At 44.0% G+C, this 13,601-nt stretch overlaps 1 protein-coding gene across 1 annotated transcript in view; it reads left to right on the top strand.

Annotated features, from left to right (window-relative positions):
- Positions 1-284: 284 nt before the first annotated feature.
- The window catches only part of UPB1 (ureidopropionase, beta), a 29,332-nt gene continuing 16,015 nt past the window's right edge, over positions 285-13,601 (top strand). Inside the window, exons 1-4 of the mRNA XM_015416710.1 lie at positions 285-414; positions 3,535-3,706; positions 10,528-10,615; positions 12,668-12,762. Coding sequence (XP_015272196.1) covers positions 314-414; positions 3,535-3,706; positions 10,528-10,615; positions 12,668-12,762 — 456 coding nt within the window. The 5' untranslated portion in view covers positions 285-313. The remainder of the gene's footprint in view (positions 415-3,534; positions 3,707-10,527; positions 10,616-12,667; positions 12,763-13,601) is intronic.

The following is a 13,601-nucleotide window of genomic DNA, read 5'->3' as shown; positions in this document are numbered from 1 at the left end:
TGGTTCTTCTGCACGTATGAACTAAGGCTTACTAATACATGCGCGCCTTCTCTTAAGACAGAGCTTCATCTGCAGCAATTGACTGGAAAGTGGAGCACAGAGCTAGCTCGCCTCACGCGGTTCTAGTTTTCCCGCCCCAGAGGCCGTGCTCGGAGCTGGACCACTCCCCCCTCCCCCATTCAGTTGCAGCGAAGCCCGCCAAAATGGGCGGTGAAAGCCTTGTGAGGCGCCTCTCCTTAAAGACCCTCCTCCGAGAGCAACGGTCATTTCGTCGACGGTTTGCCCTGGGCAGTGGCTCGCTCGTACGGGGGACATGGCAGCTGGCGTAGATTCGTTAAGTCGATGTCTAGAGCGCTATCTACCTGCCGAGCAACTCGGAGAAGTGAAGCGGATCCTCTACGGGGAGCACGTCAGGTTCGCTTAGAACTACATGTCCCGACAGGCTCTGCGTCGGCAGACACACCCTGGCCGAGAGGCATGGGCGAGCGACAGCCTGCGGCGGCGTCAGCCCTCTGTGCTTGCGGGGGTGGCCGTGACACTGAGGTCCCAGAGAAGAGGGTTGGCCCTTTTAGGGAGGTTGCGGGCTGCTGCTATAATTTCTTGTAAAAATAGATTTTGTTGAAAAGAATGTGAAAACAGTTACACGTAATACATTATTGCAACATAAACTGGCGTGGGCGGAGGCGGGGTCGAATATTTGGTGGTCGTATTAGGCAAAACTGCAAATCCCGTTTCGAAATCTTAAAGGGGATTTCAAGTGCCTTTGAACTCTTTATCGGGCTGCATGATGAAGTACGAAAAACAACCAAAGGGGGTGGTTCAGGCCACAACATAGGAATTTCAATTTTGTAGATCAAGGGCTTGGGTGTCTCTGTTATGAGCCCTCTTTTTCCCCCCCCCCAACCCCCCCCCCCCCGTTGTTCAGGAGAGATGATCTGAATATAATCGAACAGTCTTAAGGTTTAAGGGGGATTTAAAGTAATTCACTGCTGTATGTTAGTCGAGCTCATGAATTTGTTTTGTTGGCATTTGACTGTTCAGCAGTTGCCTTCTTTAAAGCCCTTAAGTGGGTTAAGAGGGTAGGATCTTCTGTGCTGTTAAGTGTCCTTCATCATGTCCCCCCTCCCATCCTGCAACACCTTTATTAAATGTGAACTTGTCCTCTCTGTAAATGAAAGGCACATTTCCCCCCTTGGCAGTACTTATGTGGGTCCAGTAGTGGCACATGTTGAAACTTTTCTTGCCGTACAGAAAACGCAAAATTACTGGAATAGAGGGACACTCAGATGATGCAAACTCCAGTGCAACTGACAAAGAGCAATTCAGCAGAACAGCTTCCTTCATAATGGTGTTTGCATGCTGAGGAAATAAAAATGCTATTTAGTGGGTATTTTGATGGTTTTTAAGGCAAGTGGTATTGTGAAGTAACACAACATTTTCTGCACTTTAATATAGTTAAACTGATGCAGAAAGATGTTAAATAGCAAACCTTTGGGGGACACTTGATCCATTCCTTGAAACAATTTACCCCTTTCACCTGCTATAGTTGTCCCAGTCATGTCCTTGTATGGTGAAATAGTAAGGATTGGTTTTTCTCTAGCATGTCTCTTGTGCTTTTAACAATTGTGCAGCAAGAAGAAATTCGGTAGGTATAGGGTTTTGCACCATGCAGATGCAATGAAAATCTTCACCTCAATTTCTGCTTGCCAGGGGTCTGAACTGAAGCCCTTTCACATAAACGGTTACCCTCATTTCTTAGTACTGTTGAGAATTGAAAGCCGTTGACTGTTGGCTCCCATTCTAGTCATTCCACAATTACTTTGAAGAAGAACCGTCAAACTACTAAGAGCCCCAACCCCTTGCTCAGTCAATCACACACCAGGTTGATTGAGGGCCAAGCATTTGGTGAAGCTTTGAATTTTTTTTTTTGTGTAGACACTATTTTTGACTCCTTTCTGAGCCAGCAGCATGCCTCTACCACCATTTTTATGGCCTCTCTCAACAGTAGCTCTGGGACGTGTGTGGGGGTGCTCAGGGTGGTAAATGCTCCTGAGCAAACTCTTCTCATGGTGTCCTGTTTTGATTTTTGACAGATATTCATTCATCCATGATGACACTAGTTTTATAAAATTAATAGTTTATGAACACTCAGGTGTCATTTTGTAGAAAAAGAGGTACAGGAGCTCATTAGCATAACTCATTAGCATAACTTATATGCCACACCCCCTGACATCACCGGAAGTGTGTCAGAAGGCAACACCCACCGCTCAGGATCCACTGGACTCTTTTGGATTGCTAGCTATTGGGGGACACACACACGCAGATCTGCCCTCACAGAGGAGGGAGAGCTTGTATCTGAATAAAACTTGGCCTTAAAGGTGCCACTGGACTGTTTTGGATTGCTATTGGGGGGGGGGGGCTCTGCAACTTACCTGGCTGCTTCTTTCTCCTTGTGGTCCGGGGCTGCTGGGAGCAGGGGGCGGGGCTTGCTGCATGTGCCTACCCCCTGGGCTCTTTACTACCGGAACTCCGCTCCTGTGCGCTTTTACAGGAAATGATCCCTGTGAACATTGAAGAAAACCCAAAGGCCATCTTGTCCAGTTCCTCATGCTAAGGCACCCTCCCCCAAATGAATCCACATGTAATGCTGCAATCAGCTCAGAAGTCACAGAGTGGAGCACAGTAAGCTGCCTGCAGAGCACTTAGCTTTCAGGGGTGACCTTGGTTTTTCCATTAATTATGCTGCTGTGCTATGGAGGTTGATTAAAATTCCCACAAATTAATTGCTAAGTTTCTATTTCTAGGTACCAGGGGGCACTATATAAGGATTCCACATTTGTGATCATGAATACTTTCCACAGACTGTGGGTGGGTTGAGAGGATAAGTGGGAGGCAAAGGATCAGGTTGAGCTGGGAGCAGAGGCCATGTGGCAAATTTGGGTTTGCTTCTGCATAATGTGCAAATGCCCATGAGGTACAGCTTGCTGCTCAGTAACGGCTTGTATTTCTAAATATTAAAAATGGAAAATAAAAGTGTTAGCTGATAACTGATCTGAGATTCCTAGGTTTTATCCTGAGGAAGGAGGAAAGTAGCATGGAATTATTTTGAAAGTGAATCTTGAAAAGGAAGTTAAGTGTGTTCCACTTCAAAAAAAATTGAGAATTATTCACATATTTGATTTCTTTGTAGATGCAGTAGTGACTTCCCATTCTTGAGTACTGTTTGCTTGTCAGAAAGAGGCAGACAATTAAAAAAAACCTTTATCATTTAAAAGACTTTAATCAAAAATACATTTCTGTGACCTTGCAATTGCTTGGTAAATTACTCAGTATCACACAAGGAGGGCATGAAGGAACGAGTGAGTGAATCTGGGTCAAGCTAGCTGCCTAACCTTCCTACAGCTTGCTTATCCCTCTGGTAGGCCCTGCTCTGCATTTTTTATTTGTCTCCCCCCCCCTCGCCCGCTAAATTGCTGTTGGCATACAACAGAGGGAAGGTAGAATGTTCTTCTGTGTTCTATGTTGTCTTTCCAGGCCAGTGGATTTGCCTTCTGTTGCTACATCAGCAGCTGCTGAAAGGAACTTTGAACTACTGGGCTATGGATTTCAAGCTGAACTGGAACAGTTGAGGCAGCCACGTGTTGTCCGGGTGGGATTGATTCAGAATAAAATTCAACTCCCCACAGATGCGCTGGTTGCTGAACAGGTACTGTTGTTTCTAGGAAAGAGGGTGGCCAAAGACTAACTTCATCATCCTTATTACTACAAGTTGGGGGCCACAAAAAAGATGGGGGTAGTTATAAATTGTGAGGAAACTCCCCATTGTATTGCAACAGTGTGAAACAGCTGTGCTCCAGGGCTAGCTGGATAACTGCCTGCTCCCGTAACTCTGAATCTCAGTGTTCTGGCAACACAATGCATTTTCCTGTTCAGACGGACTGGAGAGTTGTGAATTCCATGCATCAGAAATGTCATATTGTCTGTTGTCTACCTGATATCCTGAACTGCAAGCAGTATGAGTTACAATCTTATGATCTTGGCAGGGATGTCTTATCTCTCTTAATTTGCTTCAGTGTCTGGGTTGCTTTCTGAAAGTATAAAAAATTAAGAAGATGCATTTAGGACCTTTTATCCCATGATTGTATAACAGATTTCTGATCAAAGGCTCCACATAACCAATTTTCTTTACCTACTGCAGCTCCCTGTCAAAGAACACTGTGCAGACATTCTGCTGGAATTGCAGAAAATCAAACTGTCCGCTTAACATGACAGCCCCACAGAATTCCCTTTGATACAAAGGGATGCTGCCAAACATCCGTGCTAGGTGCAGAGAACCCATAATACTAATGTTCAGTCTAATGTATCTTCTGTTTGTTTATTTAGGAGATTTCTGTGCCACCTCTTCAGAATCTTACTGTAAGTGGCTTACACTGCAAACAGTTATCTATGTAAAAACAAGCCTGGGGACATAAAGACAGCATAAAACTATCCATAAAACACACCTCAGACCAGAAACAGACCATAAAACAGCTGGAAAGATAAATCCCCTAATTAAAAGGCCATGTAAAAAGATACGTTTTAGCCTGGCACTTAAAAGACAGTAAAGTAGATGTCAGGCGAGTGTGTTTCTAGTTCATTTATTTCTATTCTGATTGTGGTTATAACAGTAGCTTTATTTTTTGCTGTTGTGTTTAAACATCTCTGTGATGTTTTGCTTCTTTCTGAAACCCCTTATATGTAATACCTGTAATAGCACCTGCCTGTGATGTTCTCAGATGTATGATATGCTGCCTTCTTTACCTTCCTTAGTGTTTCCTACTTATTTTCACTGCCACCTTAAAATTTTCAGGTGGACCAAAAGAACAGGATGGCTTAGTTGTATTTCATAGAATGACAAAATGGTCAGCATATAGGGGTGGTTCTGTGGTAAAAGGAGATCCTTTGTGCTAAATAAAACAGCTGTTTCCACTTAACTATAGTTTAACAGTGTAACGGTTTCAGTGTAGTTCATAAGCATAATGGTTTCAGATAGGTATAGTTCTTCTTTCTCTAAAGTTCCTTAAATAGACCACACAGGCTTATTTAGGCTAATGGCTTCCACAAAGAACACAGATTTCTCTCATACTCTACAGCACCTCACTCAGGGCGATTTCTCACTAGAGCTGCCTCGTAGCGCAGCGCCGTTTGCCCCAACACAAACATGTCAATTTCACACCTGAGGCTGCGGGGCTGCATTTGACCTGCGGCTTCGCCCGATTTCCTCCGTAGTTTCATGATCCTCAAAAACCAGGATCATGAAACTGCGGAGGAAATCGGGCAAAGCCACGAGTCAACATGCAGCCCTGGAGCTTCGGGTGTGAAATTGACATGTTTGTGTCGGGGCAAACGGCGGCTGTGCTGCGAGGCAGCTCTAGTGAGAAATCGCCCTCAGTCTCTTCACCCACTCAGCTCCTTCTTTCTCTACCACAAACCCTCTCCACAAAGCCAGTTAACTCCCCCCTCCATATGGCTGCCATCCACACTTCAATCACCCATTCAGGCCCCTCCCCCTTTGAACACGTGAAGCTGCCTTATACTGAATCAAACATTTGGTCCGTCAGAGTCAGTACTGTCTACTCAGGTCCTGTCCATACGAGGCCGTTTGGGCCGGGAGCGGGACGGAACGGGGGCGGAGCAAACGGGCGCAATCCCACATCAACATCTGGGGAGCGTACCGTCTCCGTCCCTGATCCGTCCCTTCTGGCGTTGATCCGCTCCAAAAAAGAACCACCTCCCGAGGTGGTTCTTTTCGACGGGCCGCAGCAACACTGGCCGTGGGATCGCCGGTGCGTCCTTGCGCCGGCGCATCCCCGGCTCCTGGCCGAACTGCGCATGTGTGAGCATGCGCAGTTCGCCAGGCTCCCCTTCGCACCATCGCTTTCTCCCCGGCATCTGATCGTGCCGGGGAGCGCCGTGCCGCGGCTCGGGGGATCTGTGAAATCCCGCCACGCCGTCTCAACTTTGCTGCGGCTTACATTTGCCGCAGTTCGACCGTCGTTTTCCCTGCCGTGTGGCAGGGACCTCAGACTGGCAGCCGCTCTCCAGGGTCTCAGGCAGAGATCTTTTACATCAGCTACAGCCAGATCCTTTTAATTGGAGATGCCAGGAATTGATACTGGGACCTTCTGCATGCCAAGCAGATGCTCTACCACTGAGCACAGCCTCTCCTTTCTTACTCTAGAGGCTTGCATTTCAAACTACAGGAATATACATATAAAACCCCACATTAAGTCACAGAAATAAAACACACGCAAAATATTTACCTAGCGAAGCACCACAATCTGCAAGTCTTTGATTGCCTTGCATGTGACAAAATCTCAGAGCTGAGTGTCAAAAAACTAGCAGAGTGGATAACAGAAATAGGTTGCAGATTTGTGCAAATGATCTTAATTCGCACTGTTTATTCAGGGACAGGTTTACGTATTGACATGACTTGGCCTGGCCACTGAGCCCTCTCCACCCCCACTCCCTGCCAGTGTAAGGAAGTTTTCCAGACAGATCTGAATAGCTCTTGAAGTTATAACTACTTTCAAAGGGGAAATGCTGTTGTTTCTTTGTCTCATATCAGATCTGCACTGGGCATAAATGAATGTAATCTTCCCAGAGCTTCCAGAATCATCTTAAAACTATGTTCATATATATTTATTGTTTTCATTGGTCTTAGTAAAGAAGTTATGCTTGTTTGGATTTGTTACAATAGGCTTTCTTTCTCTTCTGAATGCACATTAAGATATACTTAAGATATGATGGAAGACCATGTCATTCTTTAAATCTGCTCTCACTTCAAAGTTACAGTAGTTCTCAAACTGATGAGTTACATGTCAGACTGAGAATTTAGAGTCCACTTATCCTATGAGCTATGCAGAAAAATTGTCTCACATTCTCCAAAAAGCTACTCAGACATCTGATCAGTGGGCTGTATTATGAACAGAAGCTGATCAAGGAGAAACTCTCTGAACTGGACACTTCTACGAGGAATCGATCTGCTTGACAAAATTTCAATAAGAAAAGAAAACCATCTACAACTCTCAACTGGAGTTGCTGAAGCAACAAAAATACTCTCCTACCCACAGGCTGCTAATCTTAACAACAAGAACTCCTCCAACAATATCAGCCTTTCACAGCACAGGCTCAGCCCTGCAGAGGAATCAGTTCTTTCATGTGGGCTTTCATTCTGCCCCACCAAATCCACACAGATTAATCAGTTCAGTGGGCCCTGGAAGCCTTTTTCCCCTGTCTACAGCTGAAGGAGTATTTTCAATGTATGCAAGAACAGATCAAGAAAGAACAGGCAGCATCTTCACAACATACCATCACACAATCTATTGGAAAACAGCTACCATCCCTCCAGCCCACCAATGAGCAAGATACTAACCACCAACTGCCATCAAAACAACACTTCAAATGATGGTCACAATGCCATACTGGATCTTTACAGCAAATGTTTTCACCATAAAGTCCAAACCGATGTGATCAACAAACACCATTGCATACAACAGAATCTCAACCATGCTGAAAGGAAGGCCATACACAGTCTCAGGAACAGTCCAGATATTATAATTAAAGAGGTAGACAATGGTGGAGCTGTTGTCATCTTGAATAGATCAGACTACATCCAGGAGGCTCAAAGACAACTCTCAAATACTGCTTTTTACAAACAACTGGACTCAGGTCCCACACAGGAATACAAAAAAGAACTAAACAAGATTATAAATTACCCCTACACATTCAGGAACAGATCCTTTCATATACACCACAGGAACCTCGACCAGGTACCTTTTGTCTTCTACCCAAAATACCCAAACTCAGCAGCCCAGAATACCCCATTGTCTCAGGCATAGGCACTGTTACTGTCAGGGTATCTGGATACATGGACTCTGCTCTATGCCTATGCCATCAACACTCCTAGTTATGTGTGTGACACCACAGACTTTCTGAGGAAAATACAATCCAGAGAATATTATTTTAGCTACCATGGATGTCGAATCTCTGTAAACCAACATCCCCCACAAAAAGGGATTACAAGCCATAAGGGACATAATTTCTGACAACACCACAGCTGACTTTGCCACCAAACTGTGCCATTTTGTTCTCACCCATATCCACTTCAAATATGGTGACAATTTGTTCCTTCACATCAATGGTACAGCCATTGGCACCCAGATGGCCCCACAGTACGCTAACATCTTTATGGCCGACTTGGAGCAATGCTTCCTAAACTCCTACCCACTCACACCTCTCTTATACCTGTGATACATTGATGACATCTTTATTGTATGGACACATGGTAAAGAAGCCCTGGACATATTCCACCAGGCATTCAATGACTTTCACCCCACCATCCTGACAATGAACAAGAAATACATTTTCTGGACACTGTTGTAAAAATATACTATGGATGCATAGACACCACCTTATACTGGAAACCTACTTATGGACAAACGTATCTACATGCCTCCAGCTACTATCCTAAACATACCAAACAATCCATTGTATACAGCCAGACTGTATGCTACAGCCACATCTGCTCCAATCCTACAGAAAGAGATTCTCACCTGAGGGATCTACAACGAACCTTTTTGGAACTAAAACATCCACCTGATGAAGTCAAGAAACAGAATAACAAAGCCAGAGAAAACCTGTTGCAATACAGGCCCAAAAGGAACAATAACAAAATACCACTAGTGGTCACATAGGCTCCCAACTCAAATCAGTTCAGTGCATCATCAGTGGCTTACAACTTCTGGATAATGACAGTTCTCTTTCATAAGTACTGGGGGCAAACCTTTTCTTGCACATAGCTTCCCAATCTTAAACAACTCTCACCCACAATAATACAACATAATACAGTGATTTGAACATAGACACTGGTACCAGAGCTTGCAATAAACCCAGATGCCAGCTTTGCTGCCACATACACCCAGACAACACAATCACTGGACCTAACAACATCAACTATACCATCTCAGGCACATTCACTTGCTCATCTTCTAGCATTGTACATGTAATTAAATGCCAACAGTGCCCTTCAGTTCTCTACATAGGGCAAACCGGTCCAAAGGATAAATGGACACAAATCTGACATCAAGAATCACAAAATTGAGAAACCTACAGGAGAACATTTCAACCTCCCAGTAACTCTGGGAGACCTCAAAGTAGCTGTTTTATTGCAAAGGAATTTCAGAAACAGACTAGAACGGGAGATTGCTGAATTACAAGTTATTACAACACTCAGGACAATGGAACCCCCAGGGCTTAACAGAGATGTTGGGTCCTTATCTCACTACACATACTAAGTCACTCAGTTCTTGCTTATACCAAGAATAAACTTCGTTGGTCTTAAAGGTGCCACTAGACTCAAACTTAGTTCTCTCGTGTTAACTCTTTTATTATCTGTATGCTAATTAATTGCTATTCACAGGTTTTACCAACTGCTTTAATCTAATCTTAGCTGTATTTATTGCTCAGTTACTTATGCATCTTGACTCTAATTAGCCCTTCCTGTCAGCTGCCTCCCCACCTATATGTAATGGTTGAGGAAGTCTTGTTTCAATGTATCTGAATTGCATGGACATGAAAGCTTATATCCAGAATTAAACTTTGTTGGTCTTAAAGGTACCCCTGGACTCAAACTTTGTTATATCAAAAGGAAAATGAGGATGAGTTGGGAGAGTAGGTTTTGGGAAGCTCAGTGGTAAATTTGGGGTTTTTTCTGCATGAAGGGCAAAATAGCCATGAAGTAGAGCCTTTTATTCAGTAATGCTACACATATGGAAATAATAAAAATGAAATATAGAATGTAAGCTTGTTCACTGTTAACTGATCTAAGATGCCTGAATTTTATACTGGTGCAGGTAAATGATATGGAGTTAACTTTGTGAGTGGATCTAAAAAGTACAGCAAGTTTAGGTGTGGCCTCCAACAGTACAATCAATTTAGAAGTGAGAACCATTGGGTTAAAGTGAAACAGATATAGTTATTAAAACTCTGACAGTGCTTCATACAGTCCTCCATCCTTTGATGGAGTTGCAGGGAGAGTTGTGTCAGGGAGTATTGTGTTATTTACAGCAGAAAAAAGGAGTATAAAGGGAGGGAGGGCACCCTTTTCAGTTTGAGAAGTGCCACACATTCCAGCTTCACTGTTCTAAACAGAGTCCTAACAAGGTTTAGAATGGGAGTAGACCTCAAAGGAATAGATAAGAATATCTGCAGCACCAGGATCTGCCTGTCCAAGATACTCTTTATCAGCTCTTCTTCACAGCAGTACACTGAGACCCCCACTGCTTTTTATTGAGGCATTTCAAATCCATCAGAAGTTAAACTTGGGATTTAGTTTGTGCCTGAGTTGGAAGCAAAATGGGAACATTAATTACTTACTGTATTTATTTACTGCTTTTCAGCAGAAGGTTCTATATTCAGGTTATATAGTAAAATTGAACTGTTCAGATGTTACGTGTAAACTTTTACAGCAGTTCTGTTGTTTTCTAGGTAGCTGCCCTGCACAGGCGCATAGAAGAGATCGTGGAGGTGGCCGCGATGTGTAAAGTGAATGTAGTCTGTTTCCAGGAGGCCTGGAGTGAGTGGCATTTTGCTTTGTTTCCCTGCATTTGGGAGGCTCTGATGTAATTAATGCTCAAACCCCCAGATCAATTAAAATGCTACATTAAAGCTTGCAATAATAATTAAATAGAAACTCTCCAGATTTATAAACAAACATCAAATGCTGAAAGAAGAATGACAGACTCCTGGAGAAGAGCAAGGCCCGGTCAAGATCCCATTCAAGCCTCCCCAGAAAGAATTTTCAGTGGTTGTCTATAGCCATGTCATTCATTCATGTTTTCTCTCAGCTACCCTTTTTTTGTGTTATGTCATTGGGCAATATCTCTTTCTTTAAACTAGAGTTTTCCAAACTTTTGATACATGCCATACTCCCCCCCCCCCGAAATAGGAGTAACTCTTCATTCATACCCCAGAAGACTTTTACAATGTATAAGAATGATCCACCTTCAGAGGAGCCTGCCCCCTTGTCTTTCCTCTGTGACTCACTGGTCTATAAGGAGACAAGTCTAGAGCAGTGACTCATGTACAGATGCAACAGGCAGCCTTATTTGAATTGGGTAATTTTGCTTAATTTCTGCAGAAGGGAATGATTGAGTGATCACGCAGGGAGCTTTTTTATTGGTATGGCATGAGATTTTCAAAGGCACAGACCTCTTATTTAGGTAGAAGTTAAAAAAAAGTCCTCAGAGGATTCAGAAATTGTGAAGCCCTGTCAGAAGAAAACAGTTTCCTGCTATGTACCTTCCACTGCCAAACACTGTATAGCCTCACAGCTTTGCTCCTTGCCACAGCTCTGTCCAGCATGCCCATTCTGCAACTCAACTTCCTGCTTTGTAACGTCAATACCTCCCCCCAGCTCCATACAGTGTAGAATCAGGGCAGAGTCACCTGCCTGAACTGAGACTGTTTGGAAGAATCCAACCAGAGGTGTCTCATGTGCCAGTGGTCAGATCAATCTGTCACAGTTTCATCTCTTGCTTCCTCTGTGGAGCTCAGGGCAGTAGACATGCTTCTCCCCTTCTCCAGCTTTTCTTCACAACAGCCCTGTGGGATAGGTTAGTGTGTGTGTGTAAGAGAGAGAGAGCAATGAGCCCAAGGGTGCCCCACAAGCTGTGTGGCAGAGTGGGGTAGACAGTGGTTGTTGTAACAGAACAACATCTGTTGTTGATGTGGGGAGGAAATTCCTAAGTGTGTGAGTCATCTCCATTCTCAAGAGCATTGTATATTTGCAGTGATATCTGAATTCAGCCCAGCAGTGGGGTGAACTTGAAAAGATAATCATGTTAATATAATTTTTTATTCCAAGACAAAGAAGTAGCCTATTGTCTGGCACTAAACAAAGTTGCCTGCATAATAATCCTAGAAATAGAAAGATCTTGGCGTCAACTATGAAACGTTAAGCATCAAAACCAGGGTTGTTGTCTTGTGCATCCAGGTGACTCTGGGAAAATGCAGCCTGGGAACAGGCTGGATTTTTTTTCTTTTTGTTTGTTATTATTCTGGCTTTCAGAACGATGACTAAGGTTCAGCACCAGAGAACTCACTCCGGGGCACCCAGCCCCCGTCTGCCGAAGAGAGGCCCCCGGAGCCCGAACCTGCGGCCGCGGAAGCCCCGGCGCCACCGGTAGCACCCGCCCCGGAGGTCAGGCCTCCCGAGGCCCCAGCACAGGGACCCAGACGCTCAGCAAGGGCACGTCAGCCTCCAGCGTACCTGAAAGACTATGTTTCATAGGGCAAGGTCCGGACTATGGGGGGAGGGGTGTAGTGTCCGCGGACCGCCACCGGAGGTCAGCGCATATGCCCTAGCTTCAGTCCGAACAACAATAGGGACTAGGATCCTAGTCCCTCCTCTGGGGAACCAATGGGATCCGTGGCGGGAGATTTGAACCCACCAATGGTGACCAGGGGCGGTCCCCAGGTGTGTATATAGTTGGCCTGCCGGCCGTTTATCTCTTGTCTTGTTGTGTGCTAATAAAGCGTGCTATGCACCACGTCGTTGTCTGTCGTTCATCCATGCGGCTACCCACTACATAACAGGTGTTGATTTCTTGCTCTGGTGTTTTTCCAGCAATGCCTTTTGCTTTCTGTACAAGAGAGAAGCTTCCTTGGACAGAGTTTGCTGAATCAGCAGAAGATGGCCCAACAACAAGATTCTGCCAGAAGGTTGGAAACTGAATTCTTGTCTCTCTTATTTTATACCACACTTCAAACACTGACTAGGACTGTATCAAAATAGACAATGTGCAATATAAAAGATATTTCTTAGCCGTGTGCAGTTTGTCTGCAAAACTGAGGGAGCACAAACATCCTTAATGTAAGGGTCAGAAGCTAAAGTTGCTGACAGGGCCCATTGAAGAATGGCAGACCTGAGTTGCCATACTGGGCACAGTTAGGCTCCATCAGTTCTACTGAAGTCAAAGGATATAAGTAGTTCAAATAAAGACTTCAGCTCATGTATCCACCCACACAGATATGTTCTTGTGTGACTCCTGCTCTCTATGTTGAGTTGTGAATAAGAGGACTTTTGGTGGATTGAGCCTGCGGTTAATTAGTGAGCCAGTGATTGTGTCCACAGAGGAGTCTTGGAAAGTATTATTTAGTTCAAGATACAGATGTTATAAACAGCAAAACACAATTTAGCCACAAATTTTAAAAACTTTTATTGGTTAAAAATCACATTTAAAAAAAAAACATTTGGATTCAATAGAAAAATTATATTTAGTTCAAAAAATATTAAAAAAAACATCTTACAGACAACCTCTAAAACTAGCACAGGAGTACAAACATCAAAAAACGTATTACTTTTAGAGCTGTTAATAACAATTCCAGAGTGTTTAAAGTCATTATTTAACCTTTGAGTGCTACTGTGTGTGTTGGGAAAACACATGTATAGTTTACACACGTATTTGTGTGAATGAGGCCTGCTTTCCAGTCTTGTCCAAACTCACTATGGGGAAGACTGAGCATAAGGAAGAAATCTTTGACAGTAGCTGCTGGGTTAG

Source organism: Gekko japonicus, unplaced genomic scaffold (genome assembly GCF_001447785.1).
Source record: "Gekko japonicus isolate JY-2015 unplaced genomic scaffold, Gekko_japonicus_V1.1 scaffold16, whole genome shotgun sequence".
Classification (NCBI taxonomy): domain Eukaryota; kingdom Metazoa; phylum Chordata; class Lepidosauria; order Squamata; family Gekkonidae; genus Gekko; species Gekko japonicus.
The sequence above is the reverse complement of the archived record's forward strand: the minus strand, read 5'-3'. Positions and strand labels throughout refer to the sequence as shown.